Raw genomic sequence first — 26,805 nt, forward strand, 5'->3', positions numbered from 1 at the left:
GTGAATGACATTTGATTTTTATAGCAATCTTTTAATTTCATGGTCAACATTATTGATATTCGTTATTATTCCAAACAATTAATCAATTGAATTTTTTAAATCCTTTTGATGAGATTTAATTTCCATCTCTGTACCATCAGTCCAGTTCAATGACGTCAGAAGATACAAATTAAGTGCTGGATACCATTCAGCCCATCGAGCCTGCTTTCCCATTCAACGCAATGATCTTTGGTTTCAACTTCTCCTTCTCATCCACTTACCATATCCATTCATTTACCAAGATACCAAAAATCTATCTGTTTCAGCCTTAATTGTTTTCAATATTGGTACATCCACAGCCCTCTAGGCTAGAGAACTTCAAAGATTCACTGTCTCTTTAAGCGAAGAAAGTTCTCCTCATCTCAGTCCCAAATGTTTGGCCTCTTAGCCTTGGCCTAGATTCCCCAGCTAGTGGAAGCAACGTCTCTGTATCATAACCAGCATGCCTCTGATGCAATATCCCTCTGGCTACTGCTGGTTATGGATGCCAAGGAGACAGCACAGAGAACTTGTTCCTGGGCTGGTACTCTAGCTGTGACTACAGGCATTTGAGACACTTAAGCCAGATCACCTTTGTTCAGTTATTACATGAAATTTATTGGTAGCAGTTGGAGTTTAAGAAATAAAAAAAACCTCGAGAATCATTGAGGAATAGTATTTTTACAAATTGAAATGTGGTTTTCTGCAGAGGTTCTGGGGTTGGGTTTGCCTCTAAAGAAGGAATAAGTGATCACGCTGCCAAATGTGTTCAACTCGTCCTGCAGAAGTGTGGAGGTAAGGACCATCTGTGGCCAAAACTGTGATAGGAAGAAGCAAAGTATTTAAAGATAAGACTGTCTTCCTGGTATCCAGAAGCACTCACATACTGTGGTCACAACACATTACCTGCCCTGCCATCCTTTCCATTTGTTAACTTACTACTTTTACATAAATGGTTTATAAATAGCACCCTTTTACCCAGTAAATGTTATTATAGCAAGAAACTTCGCCAACACAAGTATAATATTCCAACTACGTTCATTTCGAAAGATAGGTGAACAAAAATACCTACCCATCAATCCCTTTTGTTTCCCTGTGACATCATTTTTGATTTTATCATTTCAGACTCAGCCACAGCTTCAACCCCATTCCAGTTCCTAATTCCAGCTCAATCCTAAATCCAGCTTGGCCCCAGCCCAGCAACCTGTTTATGAATTCTCCATCTGATTAATGTATTCTCCTTACTCCTGTTGAATGAGTCTCTCTGCATTCCTGCTATTGAACATACGTTGTTGAATGGACTCTAACTCCGCTCTCATGCTATTGAATGGACTCCCTCCGCACTTGTTCTGTAGAATAAACTCTCTGCTCTTGTTCTGTTGACTAGACTATCTCTGCTCTTGCCCATTCTGTTTAATGTATGAACTCTTAGTACTGTGCATTTTGTTCACTGGTAAAATTCCCCACTGTCATCAAAAATCCATGACACCTCAAGTCTTTCTCTACACTGTTTTAAAATAAATCACCATGGCTACAGAAAGTAGCTATGTGAGTAGCCAAGAGCTGGGGGTGTCAACACTATTGGAGGAGATGGAATTTAAGGAGCCTAGAAGGGCAGGAAACATGATGTGTAGATGAATGAATTAGTTGGGATGGGAAATCTCGATTTCCTGATGGTGCATTGAGATGCAGAGATTAAAATTGTGATTTTTTTGTTTTTGGAGTGGGTGCATACAAACAGGAGAAATCCCAACTCCTGGATGCCAACCTTTAAGAAAAGGCCACCAGCACTTTCCATTTTCAGCTGTGGGGGGGTGTGGGATTGGATTGGAAATCAGGTCATGCACCCGCAAAGAGCTGAGATGCTGCCAGTTCCTGAGGTGGTCTGGGCAAAAAACCTGCCCATTGGACCCTAGTACTGTGTCCGAAACTTAAAATAAAACAATAACATATAAAACATTCCTGTAGCCCTCACCCTTCACACCTCCGTTAATACACACTTCCCATGCCTCAGGCATGCCAACCCATTCCACCGAATGCCACCCACCCATTCCCATATAACCCCTCTTACCCCTATGCCAACTTTGTGCTGACTGGCCTACATCAACCTTTTCCCTCTTCACCAACCATACAAAGCTGCTATTATCCCCATATACCTGTGCACACAGGAGATAAAATGAAGTTCTATCACACGAAGTTCTGCATGACAGACTTCACTCTAATCAGAAAAGCAGTCTCATTCAGAAAAAAAAACATTTTCTCAGGTGTAGTTTTTAGCAATTCTTAACTTCTTGAGAGGTTGGCACTTATTTACACTCCTTCATGTGATGTAAGGTCTGCGATTTCTGTATATTTTAATATAATTTAACTTTGAATTTTTGAATTTGAATTTGTGCCACAAGGGTATTCTTTGTGTCTGAAGAAGTTTTTATGTTTAATTGTAAGTGTTTCTGTAACCATGGTGATTTATTTTAAAACAAAGTGTGAACAAAGACTTTCTGAAGAGTCATGGATTTTTGACATTGGGGAATTTTACCAGTGAGCAAAATAAAATGTTATGAGTTAGGCTCCAGTTTTGAAAGTTGAGGATTGTTTCTTCTTCTGTTTAAGCATAGCTTGAGGGAAGAAAGTTTCTTTAGTTTCAGTTTGGACTGTTCACCACAGTTCTTGTTTGAATCTGGAAGTATAAAGAAGTTGCTCCTGAAAAAGGGAGAAGATAATTTGCAATTGTTAAAATTAAGGTACCTCAGTGTCAGGAGTTAAACAAAAGTTCCAGAGCAGAAGTGTTTGGTTAAGAACCCAATGGGTTATTTGAAGCCAAAAATGCTCAAGTTCAGTTATACGAAGGTTCCAGGAAGAAATACCAGATTCTCAAAATTAGGAATTTAAGGCACAGTTATATTAAGCCCAATAGGTGTGATAGAGAGGGCAATGTTCTTTTATGTGAATTAAAGGGAGTGCTTTTGGGATTAATGAGATTATATTTTTATTGTGTATTTCTATTTCATATTCATTTTTTGTGCATAATAAACTTCTATTTTATTGTTAAAACCAAATCTGGAACATTGATTGTGTTTCAGTGAGAGATTACCTCTTTAAAATAAAAGAAAGATCAATTAAATCAGAGATAGTAGGAACTGCAGATGCTGGAGAATCCGAGACAACAAGGTGCAGAGCTGGATGAACACAGCAGGCCAAGCAGCATCATAGGAGCAGAAAGGCTGACGTTTCGGTCCAAGAATCTAGTCTACTGCATTCGCTGCTCACAATGTGGTCTCCTCTACATTGGGGAAACGACCGCTTTGCAGAGCATCTACGTTCTGCTCGCAGAAAAGACCCTGAGCTACCTGTTGCCTGCCACTTCAATGCACCACCTTGCTCTCTGGCCAACATCTCTGTCTCCAGCTTGCTACAGTGTCCCAGTGAAGCCCAGCGCAAGCTGGAGGAACAACACCTCATTTTCTACTTGGGGACCCTACAGCCCTCCGGACTCAATACTGAGTTCAATAATTTTAGGGCCTAAACTCTCCCATGTCCCAGCCCCCCACCCCACACACCAGGCCTTGTTACCACATAGCCTGCCACTACACACCCCCTGTTGTTAGTCACTAACGGTCCCCATTAACAACTACTCGCCCTCCCAGCCTGATCATTAGCAACTCCTTTGTCTGTCCAACTGTCTTTCTGTCTCTTTGAGCTCTATCCTATCGTTTACTCCCTACCCCAGCCACCTCCCTATTTTCTGCATATAAACTGACGTTTTCCCAGCCACCATTAGTTCTGAGGAAGGGTCACTGGACCCGAAACGTTAACTCTGTTTTCTCCTCCACAGATGCTGCCAGACCTGCTGAGCTTTTCCAGCAACTTTGTTTTTGTTCCTGATTTACAGCATCCGCAGTTCTTTTGGTTTTTATTTAGCTGGGATACAGCTAGAAATGAAGGGACTTGAATTGGAGGACAGACAGTCAGTGAGACTAAGGCCATAGAGTTAAGAAAACTTGAAAGGGAGATAAAAAGAGGAAGATGGAAATTGAGAAAACAAAAAAATGGAAGATAATGGAAATTGGGGAGAAAGAATAGCAGAGACGAATGGAAAAGAGATGGAATTTTTAGAAAACTTTAATTCTAAAGAGATAAGAAATGTAGACACCATGAGTTGGTCAAAGAAAAGTCTAGAATAAAGAAAGAAGGGATGGGAGCTAGGATGAGGATTCTCCTTCCACTGAAGGATTTGATTTAATTAAGAATCCATGTTTAGTGCCTACGTTTAATGAAGATGGAATGAAAACATATTTTACCTCATTTGAGATGGTAGTTTGATGGATGTCGTGTGGATCTTCATGTTATGGAGTGTGTTGTCAAATACATCTATGGCTATCTGCCAGTTCATTAGAAAAACAATGTTCAGAACAGGAAACATTCAAAGAAGAACACTCTTTGTCCTTTAAGGACATTAGTGAATCAGATGGGTGTTTCCCTCCGACGATCAACAACAGTTTCATGGTCATCATTAGATACTTAATTCCAGATTTTCATTGAATTCAAATTCCACTATCTACAAGGCAGGATTCAAGCCCAGGTCCCCAGAATATTACCTGGGTTTTTGCATTAACAGTTCATTTGATAATACCACTAGGCCATCGCCTCCCTATTACGAACACATGTCTAAAACTTATCAAGTAAAACTTAGGATTGCAGAGAAGAAACCTACTGCAGATTCTGAGTGTTTTATCACAAAAGGGAAGTTATTTCCTTCTGCTTAAAATCAATAAGATAAACCAAAAAGGAGATTGAAAGATACTGGAGCAAGTTAGTCACTGATGCTGTCTTATGATGCCCTTTGTCTTATGTTTGTTGTGAATGCTTCACCCTATCTTTTGCATTGTTGTACTGGACTTTCCCATCACTGAGGATGGGGATATTTATGGAGTCTTCTCCTCTAACGAGTTGTTTAATGTCCACCACGATTCACAATTGGATGTGGCAGAACTGCAGAGCTTAGATCCTATTTGTTGTTTGTAGGATAACTTAGCTCTGTCTATAACTCGCTTATAGTGTCTGACAGCCAAGTAGTCCTGTTTTGTAACTTCACCAGGTTGACACTTCATCTTTAGGTATGCCTGGTGCTGCTCCTGGCATGTCCTCCTGCACTCTTGAACAAGTTGGCCAGAGGAAAACACATGAAATCCCTGGATGGCATTCCCAACACCTGACCCTGAACTGTCTGCAACTTTGTGGGGAATGGGGTGGGTGAGACCGAGGGCTGCAATTTTGAGGCCAGTGGGAGGAGTTCTCAGACAAAGTGAAGCTTGGTGGGTCGTAAGGTGGGGAAGAGGTGGGTAGACATTTTCGTCACTGGCACTTTGCCCAGGGAACATCTCTCCTTCCTGGTCCAGTGCCCCTCTCCTCAATCGCCCGGACCTCATTCTATCCTGACTCCAAATCTGTGCTCCTTGGCTGACAACCAATCAGAGGGGCCTGTAGCTTTTTCAAGAAGACGTCCTCCTAAGTGAAGGGCAGAATTTCCACCTCCTGCTAACCCCTGGAGAGGTAAACGTGGGGTCTGGCATTTTAGCTGGCAGAGTGAGCAATCCCACTATCCAAAAAAGTCCTGCCCTGAAAGATTTTCTATTTTGGCCTTAGAATGTGGAGTATATGAGACGTCCTGATTTTGCGTAGGCGCTGAATGAATGTAAATCATCTTCTTCAAAGCTTTTCATAGAGAGCGCCGCTCAGGTGGGTCGGCAACTTAAGGCTGGTTGATGAGTGGCTGCAGAGTAAAGTGCCAGCTGTAACAGGTATACAGGGAGCTTTAATCTATGTTTAAAATGGCCGAATGTTCTCCCTGGCTCCTGGGAAGACACCATTCAAACCTGAAGTGGACAGTATCAGAAAATACAGGAAGACATTCATTATGAATATTCACTGAAGGAAAACGCAAAGTTGTCAAGTGTTGTGCAAGAGCTTTTGGACTCTGAGGCAACACTGTGATGGTGCCACTCATCTGCTCACTGGGCATAAATAGCACAGAGTGGGCAGAGTTAAGAAAGAAAGGGAGAAACATGTGGAGTGGACCAACCAGCACCAGGCAATAGAGCTTATGGAATAGTTTTTCAATAAGGTAAAGTATGGTTGGAGCCCGGTATGTCTTCGATTACCATGTTTCATCCCAATATGTAATAAACAGTATTACACAGAAACCCTAGCCTGAAAACAGTTCTTGACTTTGCTTTCTTTTCAACCAGTCTGTTTGAACCCAGACTCATGGATGTGGATGTAACACCATACAACAAATATAAAAATTGACCAGCACAGAGGTTGGTTCCTGTACGTTGCCTGTACTCATGACTGTAAACCAGAGATTATGGACTGTCATCCTGTCCAGGACAGAAACTCCTATTGTTCTGAAAGGTAGTGCATTGTTCATCAAAATGGAATGATGATTTTTGCTTCAAGTGCATTGCGTGTCAGGAGCCAAACTGTGCCAGGAGCAGAGTTGTGATATGCAATTGTAACTTGCGTCACATTCAAAGATCCAACTTTTATACAGTAATGACATATGATGTATCAGATGACAAACACAGTTGAATCATAATGGTGTTTAATGAGGTAATTTGAATACAGCAGGGACTTGCAGAACCTGAGCTTGGTGGCAACAAGAAAAATTATCGGCAGCAAAGTTAGGGGCCTCTTGCAGTGTACAGATTCTGTTTAAAAATCGTGTTCACTGGGCCAGATCTGGAGCAATGATCGTAGGGAACTCAAAGTGTCATCGCAGGAAGCCAGCAGTCACAGGAGGGTTATACCAATCATAGGAGCATCCAAAATCATCAACCTTGTAAAAATGAACAGCCAAGGGAGTGGTCTGGAAGCACAGGGTCACCAGAAACTGACCTCCCATGGAAACTAACCGTGGAACATTGACAAGATATTACTGATCCATAAGCTTTTAAGAGTAAGGAAGGGGATTCTGCTAAGCACCATTGTGGGTTAATTCATTTGCCCTCTCAAATACTGATGCAGACCATATCCCAGAAATTGACCCTAACAGTGCCATCAAAGGTAGTAGAAACCAGGAATTATCTTGTTGAGGGTGTTGGGCATAACTGAGTATTCTAAGCTAAGACTTTTGTTCAGTAAGGATATCAATGTGATATGGACCAATGGTGGGAAAATTGAAGTTTAGATACAAATAAACCATTTGAATGACAGGATGGACTCCTGGTCCAGTTATTAGAAAATGTAAGCCTTGGGTATATACAATACCTTTCATGACCTCCGGCTATCCCTGTGTTCTTTAGAGCCAATGACATTTTGAAGTGGGGTCACCGTTGCAATGTGGGAAATGTAGCAGCTAATGTACACACAGCCCGCTCCCACAAACAGCAGTGTGATAATGACTGAATGGTCTGGTGGTGATTGAGGAATAAATGAGAGTTTGGACATCAGGAATAATTCCCCTGCTCGTCTTTAAATTAGTACCGTGGGATCTAAAGCAGATAAGGCCTTTGTTCAACATTTTATTTGAAAGAGGGCATTTTCAACAGAGCAGCAGTACCTCACTGCTACACCAGTGAGTCTGCTTGAGTTTTGTGCTCCAGTCTTGGAGTTGGACTTCAACCTACAAATTACTGGTGCAGAGGCAGAGCTACAGCTATAGGAAAAATAAATTAAAATCCCCAATGTTGGCGTTTATTTCCACCACACAAGTTTGTACCTACCATAGCTACATGTCACAGGGTTTTCATCGCCAATTCTATGTTCCCTGCTCTTTTGAGGTTTCTGGTCTGCCATTGGTTTTCTCAGGTGCTGCATTTCTCAAACTGAGGCTGGGTTTACAATATGAAAAGGCAGTCATTCACATTCATGGAATGAGCAGAACATTAACATAGGAACATAGAAAATAGAATAAAGAATCAGCTGTTCAACGTGATCATAGCTGATCCTCTGTCTCAGCACCATGCTCCTGTGCTCTACACACATCCCTTGAAACCTTTGCCTCTAGAAATCTACCTATTTCTCTCTCGAACGTATTCAGTGACTTTGCCTCCACAGCCTTCCATGGTAGACAATTCCATAGGTTCACCACCCTTTAAGTGAAGAAATTCCACCTCACCTCAGTCTGAAATAGTTGATCATGTGATGGGATTAGTTGAGAGTATGGCTGGCACAGACATGCTGGGCCGAAGGGCCTGTTCCTGTGCTGTACTGTTCTATATTCTATGTATCCTGAAATTGTGACCATTGTTCTGAAGCAAATCAGTTTCCACGCACCATTTTGCTGAGGTTCTGCTACATTCGCAAATGATACACGATCCCAGACATCTGCCTCCCTTTGTTCTTTGATCCTTTCTTAACCAGTTAACCTCCTGGGTTATTCCCCACAGGTCACCCTGGCTCAGCAGAATTGTGGAAACTGCTCCGGGAAAATTCTGAAGCCAAGGTCGCACAGATGGATGCACAAATGTCCAAGGCGTTCAAAGTATGTATGTTCACAGTGGTCATTTCAGGTTGATTCTTGAGGAGCTTTGTTACTAATGTATCATTTGTTGCTGTTGACGTGGTCTTTTCTGAAGTGCTTTGAATGTGTCCTTAACGCAGTTCAGGTTTTAGAAATAAATGCACTGAAAGAGCAGAAAACACAGCAGTGACGTAGCAGAAGCTGTCAGCATTTGGACACTGTCCAAAGTCAAAGAATTCACACTTTGGTGTTTTCTTACATTGGATCTAAGAAGGTGCAAATTTTGCACCGGCATAATTCATAACTGAAAATTAAAACGATACCATTTAGGGCTGATGCCAGGAAGCACTTCTTCATGCAAGTGGAAAAAATCTTTTACCTGCATCTTCAATGATTAGTCTATCCACAAAGTACTCACTGCACTGTATTAATTCCTAGGTGCACTTGTCCATGCAAACATTTCTGTCCACTTGCGTGAATTATCCACCTAATATTACAGTTCCTGAGCTGTTAACTGTGATGCAGGTGCTCCTCCTTAAATATTATTCACAATATTTGACAAACATGCACTGAAGTTCTGAATGCTTTTATTAGTGTGTTTAAAAACTCTCAATGTTGATGCCTAAGGCACTCCCACTCAGCGAACCACACCCCTACAAACCGATACCACACCGAGCTCCACAGATTTCTACTGACTGCAGAGTGCCCTTCCAGTCAAATATGTATCTCTTTCCAAAATTCAATCTGAATCTCCATTGCTTGGAATTTCATGCAGGACTTTGTCAAATGCCTTTTGGAAATTTGCTACAAAAACTTGTAAGGCTCTGCCATATCCTCTCTCGATTTCTTCTGTGATTCTTTGAAAAAATTCAACCCAAGAGAAACTTAAGTTGTGTTTTAAGCATTGATGCTTTATATATAATATATAAGGGAACACTGCCTATGACTGTCCTCCAATAACGCATGGACCTGTCTGGAAAACAGCAGGTTAAAAATCAACCATTTTTCCATTCCTTCCTTTGATTCACAAACCATTTAACCATAAAATTTTTGACCGAGCTTCTCAGGTGAAGAGTTATATCGTGGGGCAGGATTAGCTTAATTCTAATTTTCTACCCATCCGTATTTCTTTGGGATGCACCTTGTACGTCTCCCAAATGTGAGTTTGCCGAGATTTGAAGCTCAATTTGAGGGGAAATCCCAAGTTGCCACTGAACAAAGCCATCTGTAACTCTATATCAATTTTATGTATATATTTATTCATTATGTATTTAATACAATCAGCTGAGCTCATGAAATGGCTCACTTACATTTGATAGAAAGAGAACACCTTCATACACAGGGACCCAAACACTCCAAATAAATAGAATATTCAAGCCTCGTGCTTTCTATGAATTATCTGGGAGCTTTCAGAGCATTACACATTACCAATTAGAGTCAACTTGCCAATCAGTCAGCGCCCTTTCTCTCCTACAACATGATCATTTGAAATTTGTCACTCTTGCATTTCTTCTTTTGAGGGCAAGGTGATAAGCTTTGGTAATATGTCTCTTCAGCAAGATTAAAGCCATTTATTTTCTTAAACCAATGACAATGTCAACACAGATGCCAACGTAAAGTTGGAATAAAGTGGGGAAAATGAAGATAAATATTTTTAAGACTTATTGAACTGCATCTCCGATCCAATGCTCCCATATCATGTTTCATCTTGTTTTGCTGTTCATAATCGCTTTTCTGTTTGTTTCCATATCTCAGCTCTATGCACAGACAAGAACAATTGAACGCATTTAAGAATATTATCTTCAAGAGTCTTGGAGAAATTCCGGTGATTCCCGGAATGAGACAAAAATCAAATTCTGTCAAATAAAATCATATAATGATACAGGATGAGGGCTTTTGGTCCATCTCACCTCTGCCAGTTCTTTGAAAGAGCAAACTAATTAGCCTTTTTTCTTCTTTTTCTTTCTTTAGCCAACTCCCTTTTGAAAATTATTGTTGAATCTGCCTCACTACCCTTTCAAACAATGTCCTAGATCCCGACAACTCAATGTAGAATGCATATTTTACTATTTTCTTTTTCTTAACCAATCACTTTGGATCTGTGTCCTTTGAATCCTGAGTTTTCTTCCATTCACTTTTTTGGCTTCCACCTACAATTCCCAGAGTTGGAAATATCAATGTCAAACTTGAAGAACTGAATGCTAATTTGGGCTGAATTTTCTCCACGTTGAAAATATTCACCCAGCTGTTTCTGGTTCCTCACCTCTGCTCACTTCCTCAGCCCTGGCTCCTGTCTTGATGGTGTACGGCAGGCAGCCAATCAGCACAACACCTCCATCATCACCTCACAGTTAGGGATGAGATGCTGGCTCAGAAGGCTGAAGGGAAAACCAAGAGTTAGAATATGAGGAATGCCAGGAGCCTTGACTGTAGCTTCAATGGGAATCCAGCTGCAGTTACTGGGATATGAGAGTCTCTAATGCAAGAGAGGAGAGAGATGAGGATGCTGTTTGAGATGCATTCTTTGAGAGACTGCTGCAAGGATAGGTCTATGCCTAGTATTGACTGTTTTGGTCTAGTTTTAGGCAAACGAGTGTCCCATGTCAAGTAGGTCTCAAGCCATTAGGTTCTCCCACTGTATGTTTGGCTCCTGTGAGTTAATCAGTCATGTTTTAATTGGTTTCCTATCACTGCCACTGGAAAAATGCCATCAGAAAACTGACATAGCAAATACGAGCAGGAGTAGGCCATTCGGCCCTTTTGAGCCTGATCTTCCGTCTCGTATGACCGTGGCTTATCCTCTAACTCAGTACCCTGTTCCTCATACCCCACATGCTGTCCCTGGTGGGAATTTGCCAGGCCCAGCACTCATTTCCGCCAAGTCTCTGAAAACTAAACAAAAAATCTAGTTCACTAATGCCTGTTAGGGGAAGAAACTGGCATCCTTAGCTGGTCTGGCTGACATGTGAATCCCAGACCAACTGTCATGCGGTTGACCCTTAACTGCTTTCTGGGCAGTTAGGGATAGGCAATGAACGTCAATGGATGCCCACATCCCATGAATGAATAACTTTTTTTTACCAAAAAAACTAAATAAAATCCGCAAGAACTGTGGATGCTCTAAAACAGAAACAGAAGTCAAAATTGCTGGAAAAGCTCAGCAGGTCTCATAGCATCTGTGGAGAGAAATCAGAGTTAATCTTTCAGGTTGAGTGACCCTTCCTCAGAACTGTTCTGAGGAAGGGTCACCAGATCCGAAATGTTAACTCTGATATCTCTCCACAGATGCTGTCAGACCTGCTGAGGTTTTCCAGCAATTTCTGTTCTTGATTTGAAAAAAATAAACTAGCTGCCCCTCCCAATTCCCTATTGTTTAATCCAGAAACGTATAACATTGGGTGAAATGATGTGATGTTATTCCTAAGAATTAATGAAAACATTGGATGGTCTGTTACAGTTCACTCAGAGTCTGAGTTGCTGTGGCAACATATACGTTCCCATGCATGTAGTAGCCTAGCGCTATGAATCAAGAGACCAGGAGTCCCAACTTATTTACGTCACATGACTGACCACAAATCACTGCCGCTGTTGCCACCTGCCCTTGACGTGTGTTGGAAAGATTTGCAGGTTGATGCTCAGTATGTTTGGCCATGTTATGTACACATCTTTGTTGGCCACCGAGTTATGGGATAGGACTCATTCCTGGAGTCTCTGGCTCAGAGACAGGGTTACACCCCATTGCACCACAAGCTTTGATCAGCCACAGTTGGAGTATGATATTGTGAAACAGTACATACCTTGCTGAATCTGGCTCCAGTAGGGCAAACACAAAACACTCAATATGAAGTTCACTTATCATTAAGTAGCTCGTGACTCGACTTGTAGAAACCAACTTGTCCCAACGGTTCTTGTGGCTGCTTAATGGCTGAAGCAAACATTATTATCGGAAGGCCCTTGGCACACTGCTCCTTCCTAGGTGTGTGTTTCCCATTTATTACAAAAGAGCTTGGAACAATGAGAGGCTGTGTGAGCTCAGTGAAGCTGAAAATAGCAGTCCTAAAAGAATGGACTGTTAAGAGTGTTCCATTCAAATAATCAGAAAGAGAGTTGGCACATGTATAATATGTGAAGATATCAAGTTTACTTTTTTTCTTTGTCTTGTTTCTGCTTCCCTAAAGGCAGTTTAAAACATCTAGAAAGGACATTCTTGGCAAAGTCACATTTATTACACAGCCATTATTGCACTGAAATGGTGGTGATGGTTCTTCTTGATCTACTGCAGTCCTTGTGATGCGGTGGCTTAGTTCGCTGGAGGATGGTAGCTGCCTAATACCTTGTTCAAACTCCATTCTTGCTGTATAAATTAACACTGAGAGGGAACGCTTGATAAGTACCAGAAAGAAGCCACTTGCTGAGGAAAAATGGAAAATGAAAAGAAAGGAAAATATAAATAAATTGATTGTATGTGAAAGACAACAGCATAATGTTAACCTCGTAGTTTATAGAAGATTCTGTTCTATTGAAGTTATTAACATTATTATTTTATTTTATTGTATTGACTAGTCTGCATTCAGCATCTACACAAGAGACCTTCGGATAAAACAGGATGCACATCAAAACCTCAACTGCTTAAGTGATGATTGGGTCAGTGATTAAAAATTCTTTGTTCATTTGCATTGTTATTTCCCTCATCAGTCTTTACTGTTAGGCAAGTAACCTGTTGCCTTTAGGAATCATCAGTTTCCTAAAGGCAAGCTTGCGGCATTTCACTGATAACAAGTAAGCATCCAGTGACAGTGAACTGCATAAATTAGTCAGGAATAAGGTTTAATTACACTTTTGAATTGAATCGGTTGTTCTCAAAAGGGTGGCTGTATTGAGCTACTTTTGACACCAGTGGCTAGGACAATCTTTCTACTTCCCACCATGAGAATAATAATCAACATCAAAGTGTAGCACATCAGTGGAAATTAACTGATACCAGCATCACGTTCAGCTGGTTGGTTCCTCTGACACTGTACAGTTCTCTCACAGTCAATCTGAAGGTTTAACCATAAGGATGCAGGGTGTATGAAACCCTGCATCAAGGGAGAGAGAAAGAAAAGGAAAAAATACTAGTGAGCATATGGAACTAATAATATAGTCTCCTTGTGTTTGACTCGCCAAGGAGCCCTAGCCTTCCTATTACATATATCTCAGAATTCCATACTGTTGCGATGCTGTTGCAAAACCAAATCTTGGATGGTCCAACTGATTAAGATGGTGACACACTGGGGATATCAAACGTTTCACCATAGGCTTGTGGGCCACAGCATTTGCAACAAATATAGTTTGGTCCAAGGCAAACACATGTATGGACAGTGTTTGAAGGTTGAACGGCTTCAGCTCAGAGTTTGAGCTAGAGGCTGAGCCAGCGACACTACAATGCATCAGGGAGGGAGAATGTTCCCTGGATTCTTTGTACCAGGAGGCAGTGACGCCGCTTAACAGTTAAGTCATCTAATCTGGCCAGTGTTTAGGAACTGGAGAGTATGACTGTGAGGGATGCAAGTAAAGGGAGCCAGAGCGCAGGAGCACAGGAGTCTCAGTCTGTGCAGTTGTCCAGCGGGTTTGAGGTTCTTTCACAAATAAACACAGAGAATGTTGCAGAAACACAGCAGGTCCGGCAGCATCAACGGAGAGAGAGAGAGAAAAACAGTTAACATTTTGAGTCTGGTATGACTCTTCTTCAGAACTTCTTTTTCCCGTCAGAATTCTGGAAAAAAGACATTAATTAACCAGATGGATTTTTACATGAATCAGTAATAGCTGTCATTGTTACTGAGTCATGCTTAATAAATTAAATTGGTGGTCATTGAACCCAAGCTCCCAGGTATTTAAACTGGTTATTATTAGTAATAACATTATCACTACACAGCCATAATTTCCATACCTATACATCTCACACCTGTGCTAAAGAGGTACCTTGTTACATTCAGAAAGACTGCTCTGTAAGATCTCATTTGAATGGAATGTACAGGGAGCTGAGAAATGTGCTGTCTGAAAGTTATAGAACAATCTGTATCAGATGCCAGTCTCCATGAGAGCTGAATGCTGGACAGTACTGAACATGGGAGTAAGTCCTTCTACTTGTGGGAACACACTATGCAATCTGATAACGGTGTTGTAACTGAATTGGCTTATTATTAACAGTGCAGAGGAAAGCAGGAGAACTAAATACTTTATTGTCTGTGCTCCTTTCATGTGAGTGCACAGTTATAGGATTTTCATTTTTGAGTTGAATATGCCACTCATTATAGAATTATTCACAATTACTTAGGGGATTGGAATGACCTCACTTCCTCAGTCAGTTTCCATCCACTGCCCAAAAGGATGCTGAGGGCAGGTTCAATTGTAAAGATTGTAGAAACTCATTTACCCAGGTCATCTGGTCTTCCATATCGTTGGAGACCAGACGTACCCTGACAGACCAATGACAGACCAATGTCAGATGCCTTGAGGTCCCTACACACTGGCTACACAATAATTGCTGGGATGTCTGCAAATCTGTGGAAGAAGCCTGCAGTCCGAGACTGTGGAGGGTTCTGACTTACCATAACAGTTGGGCAGGAAATGTTAGAGGAATTAAAACCTTCTCAGACTCTCAGACAGCCATAAAACTGCACCCGGACCCTTAATCACGCACACTGACCACCCCCTAACCTACCTCAAGCACCTAACTTGATCCCACCCCTGCCACGATGCCACCCATACCCCTTCTTCAACACATACTCCACCCCGACACATGACTGCACCCTCAAGATAACGAACTCACAGTATTCACGTGCATCACCGCACCCATGCATCTGTTACCTTACCCACCTGCCAACCTGCTTGCTGTTCCACCTACCACCCTTACTCCTTACCCACCTGCCACCCCATCCCCTGACTCATTTCACCCTTCCTCTCACCCGTCCTACCTGCTGATTCACATACTTAACACCGTGTCCCTTCACTCGCCTGGCAACCTACCACCTTACCCATCTGGTTCCCTACCCTCTTCCTTAGCCAGCTGACAACTTGCCTCCTTAACTCACCTGCTGCCCAACCCAACCCAACCCCCCCCCCGCCCCCCTGTGCCCCATCTATCCTCTTGCTATCCTACAATTCACCCGTCTACCTGTTATCCCACCTCCACATTCATGAACCTGATACCACACCCCCTCACTCACTTGGTAACTTACCTTACGCCATTACCTGGCCACTTGTCACCCCACTCAAGAATTCATTGCCCTGCCACCTTCTCCCCTTATGTACCCATCCGTCTTACCCTCATATCCACCTACCGCACACATTAGCCTTCTTTCTGTAGCTTGTCAAAGAAGCATTTGGAACTGTGTTTATTTAAAACATGGCAGCTATTGATTTAGAAATGGGGTATGGCATCTGTGTAGATTAGCTCTGATGCTGCCCGTGTGGTTTGCTGGGCAGTGGCTGGTGAAGTGAGTCCTGCATTAGAAGTTGTGCCCAAAAACATCATAGAGTAGAAAATATATTCTTGTCTAACCTGGATCAGAAACAGAGATTCCAACCCACATTGGAAAATTTGGGCCAATTTGCTGGGACATGCAGAGTAAATGGTTAATACTTGAACATATAAATAATGTGACCTCAGTTGTGATGTAAGAGATCACATGATGATGGAGGCTTTCTAGACAGACCTGAACAGTCTAGGCCTTGTGCTTGCTTCAACAGCTCATAGAGTGTAAACAGTTACCTCCAGAAGACCTTGGACCCAAGCCAATTCTCTGTATTAATTAACCTCCTCCAAGACTGCCACCAGAATAAGAGTCACATTCAAAGGAAAATTGGATAAATACCTTCCACTCCATTTGCTTTGCCAATTACAGGGAAAGTAACTGGAGAGCAATCTCCAAGAAAGCTCTCTCAAACCTCTCAATCTCCATTGCGCGGAGGAGAATGAGCCTGGTTTCTCCAGTCAAATATTGTTGCTAAAACCCTTCCTCTATGGAAACATTCCAGTAAATCTACCCCTCACCCTCTTGAAGACCCTTACATTCTTCCCAAAGTGTGTTGATCAAAACTGAATGTAAAACTAGTGGCCTGATCAGATCTTCGTAAAAGGTTCGTAAAAGGTTCATAATAACTTCCTTGCACTCAGGCACTCGATACTTCTAATTATGAAGTGCAAGATCTGATATCGTTTACTAACTTAACTGGCTCACACAGGCATGATGTATTGAGACGGTCTTCAGCTGTACTCTGTGATTCCAAGAACTGGCAGCGAAAGCAAAATAAGCATCTCAAGAATGTGCCAAATTCCAAAGAGTACATTTTTCTCTTCTCCTCTTACCTTATGACAAGGGTATAATTGTGTTCATTGTGTAATCACTGCAGATACTTCAGACAAATGATCAGCCTTCACTACAGGCTGAAGAGTTTTGCAGGTTATTGTTAAATCAACTACCAGATGATGCAGGAGATCAGACGATGGTCAGAAGCCCTTTAATCTTAGTCTGAAAACAGTGTTTTGTTCACTGAATTGACTGAGAAGACTGTCACCTTTGGGGGATTAGCACTAATTTACTGGACTGAACCAGCACTACAAGGGTTGAGTTATGATAACAGGTTAGAGAGACTAATTTTGCAGTCCCTCAAGTGCAGAAATGTCCACTGTGAGCTAATGGAAATAGTAAAGGTTAATAGAGCAGCTCACTTGTTAGCAAAAAAAAAAATTCTTTCGGATAGAGAGTTCACATAAAGGGGCATAGCCTCAAAATTGGGTCCTTGTACGGTGAGTCCACAAAGAACTGCTTCACTCAATAATGAAAATCTGGGATTTTCTCCATCAAAAAGCTGTTGAGCTTCTTCAAATTTGAAAACTTAATCCTGATAGCAATAGATATGTAATGGATACAGGACAGACTAGTCTAAATAGAGATGAGATACAGGTCAGCCACGATGAACCGGGATGTTGGAATGGGTTCAAGGGGCTGAACAGCCTCATCCTGTCCCTCCTTTCCTGTTCACTTACATTTCTGGGAGCATAATCCACAGAAAACTGAACAGATAGTAACCACTTCCCACCCCTTCATTCTTAACAGGAGGAGGATTTTCGGAACCTGCACCAAGCCCAGTTTCAAAAATGTGTTCAGCACTTGAGAAACAGCCTGGGCCTAATGAGCCGAGCATCTGAGACCAACCAGGAGAGAGCCGCTGCTGTCATTGCCAATAATCCAATTCCTGACCTCAATGACCTGGATGGAAAAGACTCCCCAATGCGCTTCCTAAGCAAACCTCCAGCCAAGGTAACTTTTGTAATAACAGCAACATCATACAAAGAAAGTATTATGTTGTAAAGAAACTTATTTTTCTCATGCCTAAGCAATTTCTTTTTGAAATCAATGACTGCCTCCAACCCTTCACCCTCGTACACGGTTACCACAAGCTGTGCGATACTGTTTTTCCTCAGATTCTCCTGTCAAATCTGTGTATCCTAGTTCTTCTATTACTGGTTACAGTATTTAGAGTAATGTTTCCCTGTTTAACTTTTACATAGTCTTGTACCTTTATTGAAACACCCCTCAATCTCCATTGCTCTGAGGAGAACAGTCCCAGTTTTCCCAGCCAGATATTGTTACTAAAACCCCTCGTCCGTGGAAACATTCCAGTGATCTTCCTCTCCCGCTCTTGAGGACCATCACATCTAGGTCAGCATGGTGGCTCAGTGGTTAGCACTGCTGCCGCACAGCGCCAGGGATCTGGGTTCGATTCCACCCTCTGGCGACTGTCTGTGTGGAGTTTGCACGTTCTCCCCATGTCTGTGTGTGTTTCCTCTGGGTGCCCTGGTTTCCTCCCACAGTCCAAAGATGTGCATGCTAGGTGGATTGGCCATTCTAAATTGCCTGTAGTATTCAGGGATATGTAGATTAGGTGGGTTATAGCGGGGTGGGTCTGGATAGAATGCTCTGAGATTCGGTGTGGACTTGTTGGGCCGAAGGGCCTGTTTCCAGACTGTAGGGGTTCTATGATCTAAGATCTATGAAAACTGGATGTAATACCAATGGCCTAATCAGAGCTTTGTAACAGATTCATAATAACTTTCTTTTGCTCAGGCTCTCAACATCTCCAATTATGAAGTGCAAGATCTGACATCCTTTGCTAGCCTACTGTCTCACACGTCCCGTCACCCACAAAGACCTCATCACACGAATCAACAGGTTCTCTGTCCCTTCACATTCTTTAGAACTATCTTATTAAGTCTATACTGTTGTCTCTACCTCTTCTACTAAAGTGCTTCACGCTATGGTCCTCGGAACTAAATTCTATCATCTCAGACAGAAAAACATTTAGTATGACTCATTGTTGACTGTATGTATTCCAATTTCCTTTATCCACATTAACCATGACCCACTTCAACATTGCTAGTTTTTAAGCAATATTGCTATTCCATGCCAAGGAGCTTGGTCATTAATCTTGGTCTCTCAAAAGCAAAAGGAATTTGCCTGAAGGTTTTAGTGGAAAGAAGTTTTGATAGTCATTCTCTCAGGCTGTGTTTATAGACACCACAGGTATATGCCCCACTTAAATTCACACACTCAACTTCTCATTCTATATTTTAATTTACTGCTGCATTTGAGATTGCTGCTGTAATTTGAGTAATAAACATCTGTTAGAATGAGCTGGGGAATGTATGCGGAGAGGTTTACTCTTACATTAATTTCCTGTTGCCACTTTAAATTTTGTCAGTAGCTTCTATTCTTGGTAGCTGGTCCAAGCTGCTTAAATTGCATTTGCTTGGTTTGTGAGTGGTCTGTGGAAGAACTAAATATCTGTGAATAACTTTAAAATGTGATTTTGTCCATTTTTACAGTAACTACTGTAATTTGCATTATAATGAAATGAGGGTACAAATCCCAGGAGTGTTGAGATTGTACAGTAGGGGTCCATGTTCAAGCCGATGAATAGGAATCTTTTGTTAACTCCGTAGGAGTTAGGTTGGAGAAAGCATTTCTAGAATCTTGCTGGTTCAGTCCTAATTCCAAACGTGTCCAGATGTCAGCAGGCAACACTGATGGTATATACTATTCCTTAGCATAATGGGACTTAATCATTATCTTACACAGCCAGTCTCTCAGTTCTCCAGTGCTGCACTTGAAGAGATCCTCACATCTTCCAGCACAAGGCCCAGCCAAAGAGCTGGGAGGTCAGTCTCTGTCTGAAGATCCTCATGGATGTGCAAATGGCCCAAGGCAGGAGAAAGGCAGGTGATGTTCCCCCACGAGCACCTCGCTCCTGCCTGGTACTCCATCCAAACAAAGAGGCTGTCTGCAGGATTTCAGACCCCAAATGCATGGCTCTTGTGTATGTGCTCAGAAATCGCGTGGGCTCCTTGTGGACTCCAGCTGCATATCCAATAGGAGTTGGCCTGAACAGCTACAAACTCCCCCAACACTGGGAAGAACTAATGTCCAGATGAATGCAGGAGTTTTCAGTAGACTTGCGTAATTAGTTGGTTGAAGGTCCATGAGAGCATAGGGAATAGAAACAGGAGTATGCCATTTGGCCTCTTAAGCCTGCCCACCCCATCAACAAGGTCAATCCTCTTGCATTGCCATGAACTCCCTCGTATTTCAAACATCAATCCTTCTGTTTAAATACTTTGTGATCTAGCCTCCACGACTTTCCACGATAGAGAATTCCAGACATTCACTACCCTCTGGGAGAAAAAAATTCCCTTGATTTCTCAGTTTTAAATATTCTGTAACTATGTCCCCTACTTTGAGATTCCCCCTGCTGGTGGAAACATCTTCTCAACATCTACTCTGTCAAGCCTCTTCAGAACCTTCTACATTTCAATAGAATCACGGCACATTCTTCTAAACTCTAATGAGTAAAGACCTAATCTATTTAGCTGTTCTTGATAAGCCAATCTCTCCATCCCAGGAATCAGCCAAGGGAAGCTGGTTTGAACAGCCTCCAATGCCAGTAAATCCTTTTTAAATACAGGGACCAAAACTGTACTCCAGGTGTGAGCCTCACCGACAACCTGTACGGTTGTAACAAGCCTTCCTGCTTTTAAAACTCCATCTCCTTAGCAATAAAGGCCAAAATTTCATTTGCTGCCTTAGGTAGGAGCTGTCTAATCTGACATTTGCCACATCTTCGGCCCTCAAGGTGTCCCATTAGATTGGGAGACCCAGAGAAAAAAATGCATTCTGAGGTTGGCTTCACTGGGAAGGCTGGTTCAAAGCCAGAAAATCTGCCCAGGTCACTGAAGGCAGGCTCAATTAATATGCTCATGCAGATGCCTACTAAGACCTGGCACAACTTACCATCGTTGCATCTTGTCACACATTTTCCATTCCCAGGAAGCATTTCAAAAGCTATTCATCCTTTGATTTGGACAGGCTTTCCTACTGCAGCCATTGGCATAAACAAGCTGCTGATTAACCCATAGTCCTGCCTTCTCCCAAAATCAAAGCCCCCAGGACATATTGAGTTCTCTGCAACTATTCCTCTTTGCTTAAGTTTGCAAGTGCACCATGGCTCAACGGTTAGCAGCGCCAGGGACCCGGGTTCGATTCCACCCTCGGGCGACTGTCTGTGTAGAATTTGCACGTTCTCCCCGTGTCTGCGTGGGTTTTCTCCGGGTGCTCCAGTTTCCTCCCACAGTCCAAAGATGTGCAGGTTAGGTGGATTGGCCGTGGGAAATTGCCCGTAGAGTTCAGAGGGTGGGTCTGGGTGGGATACTCTTCGGAGGGGTGTTGTGGACTTGCTGGGCTGAATGGCCTATTTCCACACTGTCGGGATTCTGTGAAGTTAATAGGGAATGTTTGCATTCATAGAATCAACTGATTCAGAGTGATGCACAGAGCATGCCTGGGTGGCCTGAGGGAAAAACCAGTAAGCTTTTCAAAAGCAGTAAGGCTTTTCCTCCTACAACTTTGTTAAGCTCCCCCACTAGATAGAATTCAGTCATTAAAATGCTGTCACATACTTGGAAAGACAGGGTGTTGATAATAGACCTGGAGCTCTCTGCACTTACAAGATTTCAAAACGAAGCTAAGTGCCTGTCTAGCAACTATTCATCAGCTATTACTCTGAAACTGGTATCTGGCATGCTCCAGCACAAACTCTGAATAATCTGAACTTCAGTTTACAATAGCATTTGGAGAAACAGAGATACAGAACTGTACAATGTACACAATGTTTCTGTCGTTAGAACATCTAATTTAGTGCAAGCTTTACCATGAAAGGAGATTGTGGTTCAGTGGGGAGCACACTCAACCTGAAGGTTGTGGCCAAGCTCCCCCCTCCCACAATGGGGAGTTTAGCACACAAACCAGGCTGATAGTTCCTGTGCATTACCAAAGGAGTGCTGCATTGACAAAGTTGCTGCCTTTTGACTATGGCTCCATCTGTCCTCTCAAGTGAACATCAGTGACCCCATGGCACTGTTTCAAAGGATGACCCAAGTGATATTGGATTACTGTTTATAAAAGTGTTACTGTTTGCAACTTAGTTGCTACATTTCCTTTGTAACAACTATACTTCAAGAACACTTCTATGTGTGTAAAGCACTTTTGGGTGCTGGGTAAATGCAAAACATTTTTACAGCACAATAATTTTGTTGCTTTTTACGGCTAAAAGGATGTCTGCCTATTTTAGCTGTAGCAATGAAGGAGCACAGCAGGTCAGGCAGCATCGGAGGAGCAGAAAAGTCGACGTTTTGGGCCTAGAACTTTGTTCAGGACTGGGGAGGGGGAAGGGAGCTGGAAAATGAAAAGAAGGAAGAGGGGTGGGGCTGAGGGAAGGTAGGTGGGATGGCAATAGGTGCATGCAGGTAGGGGTAATGGAGATTGGTCAGTGGGAAGGGTGGGGCGGCTGGGGGGAAAGAAGATGGACAGGTAGTGTCAGGTCAAGGAGGTGGGAATGAGAGGGAGGTTTGGACATGGTTTGAGACTGGGGGTGGGGAGATTTTAAAACTGGTGAACTCTATGTTTAGGCCATTGGGCTGTAGGCTCCAGAGGCAAAATATGAGGTGTTCCTCCTCCAGTTTGCATGTGGCGTCATTGTGGCACTGAAGGAGGCCCAGGATGGACATGTCACCCAGGGAGTGGGAGGGGGAGTTAAAAATGGTTAGTGACTGGAAGGTGTTGTCGATTATGCCATACAGAGCGCCGGCGCTAGCTATCTCCAAATGGATGAATAGACACCACAAAATGTTCAGTGTAACACATCTGGTTTTAGATAAAGGTTGAGAGTTGCTGTGATGCACTTCTGTTCTGGACACCATGTTTTATGCAATTGTAAAGATTAATTGTACCTCAGCTTCAGAACTTTTTTTGTCTCCGCAGCTAAAATACCCAGTGAGAAAACAAATAATCCTGCCTCCCCTGAAACAACGTAGGCAGCAATCTGCTGATATTTCAAGAACCAGCAAGCAGGAAGAGCAGGGAACCTTGCGAGAAAAGTTAGTATTAAATGAAGAACTGCGGATGCTGGGTATCTGAACGAAAGACAGAAATTGCTGGCAAAACTCAGCAGGTCCGGCAGCATCTGTTGGAAGAAAGCAGAGTTAACGTTTTGAGTCCAGTGACCCTTCATCAGACTCTTTATCTTCTGATGAAGCGTTATTAGGACTCAAAAGGTTAACTCTGCTTTCTTCCCACAGATTCTGCTGGACTTGCCGCGTTTCTCCAGCAATTTCTGACTTTGTGTGAGAGACGTTAGTACTTCCTTTCCTGTATTGTCAATACAGTGAGAGTTAAAACAAGAACATCATTGCATAACAACAGAATTGTTGCAGCACAGATAAAACGCAGGCCATTCAACCCGTCAAATTTGTACCAGCTTCTTTAATGAGCAATTTCCCTCATATCATTCTGCTGCCTTCTCCCTTAACCCTGCACATTCATCCTTTTCAGATAATCAACTCATTCACTTTGGTTTGCCCTGATTGAATAAGCTGCCATCCTACGCTCAGGCAGTGCAATCAGGACTAAGACCACTTGTTGCAATGCTTTCCCTATGTCACTTTTGTATAACTACCTGTTTGGTCCAAAATGGCTTTCTCCTGTCAATAATCTGAGGTATTGGAGTTAATTAGGTAGAAGGAAAACTGTTAAAGTCAGGGAAAAAGGAATTTGTGCCTCTGTACTGAGAATTACCCTGGACACATTACTCTGGACACATTACCCGGATTGAATCTAATGTTCAGCATTTCAGAGGTGGTCAGTTGCAGAAATAGTATCCCACTGGTCTGCATTCTCTCTCCTTACTGTGTTAATTATAACAATGGTAATGCCCCAAGAATCAGGATCTTAAAACCAGATAAAGAATTACAAAACATTCTTTAAAAGTCAGACCATAAATTGGGATATCAACAGCTAACCTGGTGCCCAATTTGACGTTCCCATGGTGAGACTGTAACATAAAGATAATAGTTTCTCAGAGCAGTTCTGTGGGTCATGAATGATGTTATTTTTTGAATCACACCTGGATAAACTAAGAACAGCTGAGTTTAGATTAATAAAAAGGGCAGCCAGTGATATGGTGGCAGTGTTGCTATATTCGTAATCCAGGGTTCTAAAGAAGGGTCATTGGACTCGAAACGTTAACGCTGTTTTCTCTCCACAGATGCTGTAAGATCTGCTGAGTCTCTCCAGCAATTTCTGCTTCTGTTTTGTTTTAGCAATCCAGATGCCCTAACTAATGGTCCGGGGCATGGCAGCTGGTAGAATTTAAATTAAATTTAGAAATCTGGAATATAATGGTGACCACGAAGCTAATATCGTTTGTTGTAAAACTCATTGAGGTTCACCGATATCCTACAGGAAAGGAAATTGTCATTTTTCCCTGGTCTGGATCCCAGACCCACAGCAATATGCTTGACTCTTAACTTCACTCTGAGATGGCCCTAACAAACCACTCAGTTCAATGATAATTAAGGATTGGCATCCCGCTAGCAACACCTAGATCTTGTGGAAGAATACAGCAAAAGAAAAGGTGATTTCTTTCAACAAGGGGGTGGTAGTATGAGCTGGCAAAATAAGAAATGAAGTCACCTGGCAATACACAAGCAATAATGGGTTAAATTTATAATGGGACTGTTAAAGTCACATTGTACTTTGATATTTAGATATCCTTGGCACAATGCAATAGTGTGTTCTTGGAATAGTAGAGACAACACAGTATGGAGCTGGAGCAGGCCAGGCCCATATCCCTCTAAACCTTTCCTATTCTTGTACCTGTCTAAATGTCTTTTAAATGTTGTAACTGTACCTGAATCTACCACTTCCTCTGGCAATGCATTCCATGCACAAACCACCCTCTGTGTGAAAATGTAGCCCCTCAGATCACTCTTAAATCTTTCTCTTCTCACCTTGAAATTATGTCCTCGAGTTTTTAACTATGTCCTGACATTTCCATCATCACACAGTTAGAAAGCTTTCAGAATATCAGTCACGCAGGACAGCATTTCTTTGATGAGAAAAATGCTGATACTTTTGACAGTGTGCTGGTGAGATAATCAAATGTACAATGAACTTCTTCTTAAATTTCAGGGCTCTGATAATTAAGGCTTCAAAGAAGGAATCAGCTTCCAATTTGTTGAGAAAGGAGTTTAAGAAAGTTGTGAAACCATCTTACCTACTGAGTTCCAAAGCGCCACCAATTAAACCAAGTAATGGCAAAAGCCAAAAATTATCTTAAAGTCTTAGAATACTAACACTAATAATAAGGCTAATAATTACTAATAATGTTGGAATTCATTAGATTAAATGGGAATGAATTATACGTATTTTAAATATGGTGCTGCCAATACTCAGGCTATCACCAATGATTTTGAAACATTCTTAAGGGGTTCATCAGGGTAAATTCTGGGAGGATGTTTCCCATCATGGGAGAGTCTAGGACCAGACAGCATAGTCTCAGAACATAAGGGTGTCAATTTCAGACTCAGATGAGGAAGAATTTCTTCTCTGAGGGTTGAGAGCCTTTGGAACTCCTTGCCAAACACAGCTGTAGGCATGGAGTCCTTGTATGTATTTAAGCCTGAGATAGATAGGTTCTTGATCAGTCGGGAAATCAAAGGGTTATGGTGAAAGGGCAGGCAAGTGGATGTCAGGAATTAACCATAGTTCTACTGAATAGCAGAGCAGGCTTGAGGTGCTGAATGGCCTATTCCTGTTCTCATTTCTTATAACCCTATTGGTGTTTGAGGTCCATGAGTCTTGAATGATCAAGAGCTATTTGCTTGATGTTATTCCAATTAATTCTAAGCAATAACACCACAGTGTAAATCTATGTTGTTTGTGAATATTGTTGGTGCTATAATTTCCAAATGAACTCCGGTGAAAAACCGATTTCATATGTGAATAATCTAATTTCTGGAATTAAAACTCTAATGACCAGTAGTCCATTGTCAATTGTTGCAAAAACCCATCTAGTTCAGTGAGGTCCTTTAGGAAAGGCCTGACCCGCATGCGACTCCAGACCCACAGCAATGTGACTGACCCTTAGCTGCCCTCTAAAACGGCCTAGCAAGCTGCTCCACTCAGTTGTATCCGAGGGCAACTAGGGATGGGTAATAAATGCTGGCCCGGCCAACAAGGCCACCATTCCCGTGAGTGGATTAAAACAAAATCGCTATGTACTACACAATATGGTGTCACGTTTTAGACACAACTCTAGGGAAATTCTAGCAACTCAGTTCATATAGAAAATAATTTTCTAACCCAGAGGAAGACTGGTGAATTTAGCAAACTTTCATGTAAAGTGCTCAAGGGTATCATGAATGGGAGATTGAGTGACAAAACAGTAATACAGTCTTCAAATTAGTTAACATTTAAAGAGCATAATCAATGAATTAGTCCTTAAGTTTAATTGTTTGGCTCAATTTTACAAGCTAACAAATCCAGGTTAGCTTTTAAACAGGGATATATGTTAAAGTATCTGGAGGGCAAAGTAATAAAATACAACTTAATTATGAATTATGAAGGCAGCAATGCACAAATGAGGAACTACTCAAACTAATGTAGACTTGGAAGTGGTTAAATAAGAGTGAGGCAATAGGTTCCAAACTGAAATGGGTGGCTATTTACTCTTTTGGCCCTTCTGGTTAGATAGTCCACGATACACCTGCAATCGGGCATTAGAGGATGGGACTGTCTGAAAACCTGCCTGATAAATAATATAATGACTCTACTGGACTGTTAAAAGAATACCCTCTCTGATATTGCAAACTGTTTTTCCGTGTAGTGGTTGACCCACATTGTGGACCTCACGCTGGGAATATACCAGAGTGTTTGGGGAGCAGGAAG

General features: G+C 42.1%; 1 protein-coding gene across 1 annotated transcript in view; it reads left to right on the plus strand.

Annotated features, from left to right (window-relative positions):
- The first annotated feature begins 797 nt into the window (after positions 1-797).
- Positions 798-26,805, plus strand: part of LOC109931871 — a 34,646-nt gene continuing 8,638 nt past the window's right edge. Inside the window, exons 1-7 of the mRNA XM_048610387.1 lie at positions 798-813; positions 8,406-8,500; positions 13,043-13,123; positions 17,584-17,787; positions 18,595-18,699; positions 22,840-22,955; positions 25,048-25,166. Of these exons, the coding sequence (XP_048466344.1) occupies positions 8,471-8,500; positions 13,043-13,123; positions 17,584-17,787; positions 18,595-18,699; positions 22,840-22,955; positions 25,048-25,166 (655 nt within the window). The 5' untranslated portion in view covers positions 798-813; positions 8,406-8,470. The remainder of the gene's footprint in view (positions 814-8,405; positions 8,501-13,042; positions 13,124-17,583; positions 17,788-18,594; positions 18,700-22,839; positions 22,956-25,047; positions 25,167-26,805) is intronic.

Source organism: Rhincodon typus, chromosome 22, assembly GCF_021869965.1.
Source record: "Rhincodon typus isolate 14 chromosome 22, sRhiTyp1.1, whole genome shotgun sequence".
Lineage (NCBI taxonomy): Eukaryota > Metazoa > Chordata > Chondrichthyes > Orectolobiformes > Rhincodontidae > Rhincodon > Rhincodon typus.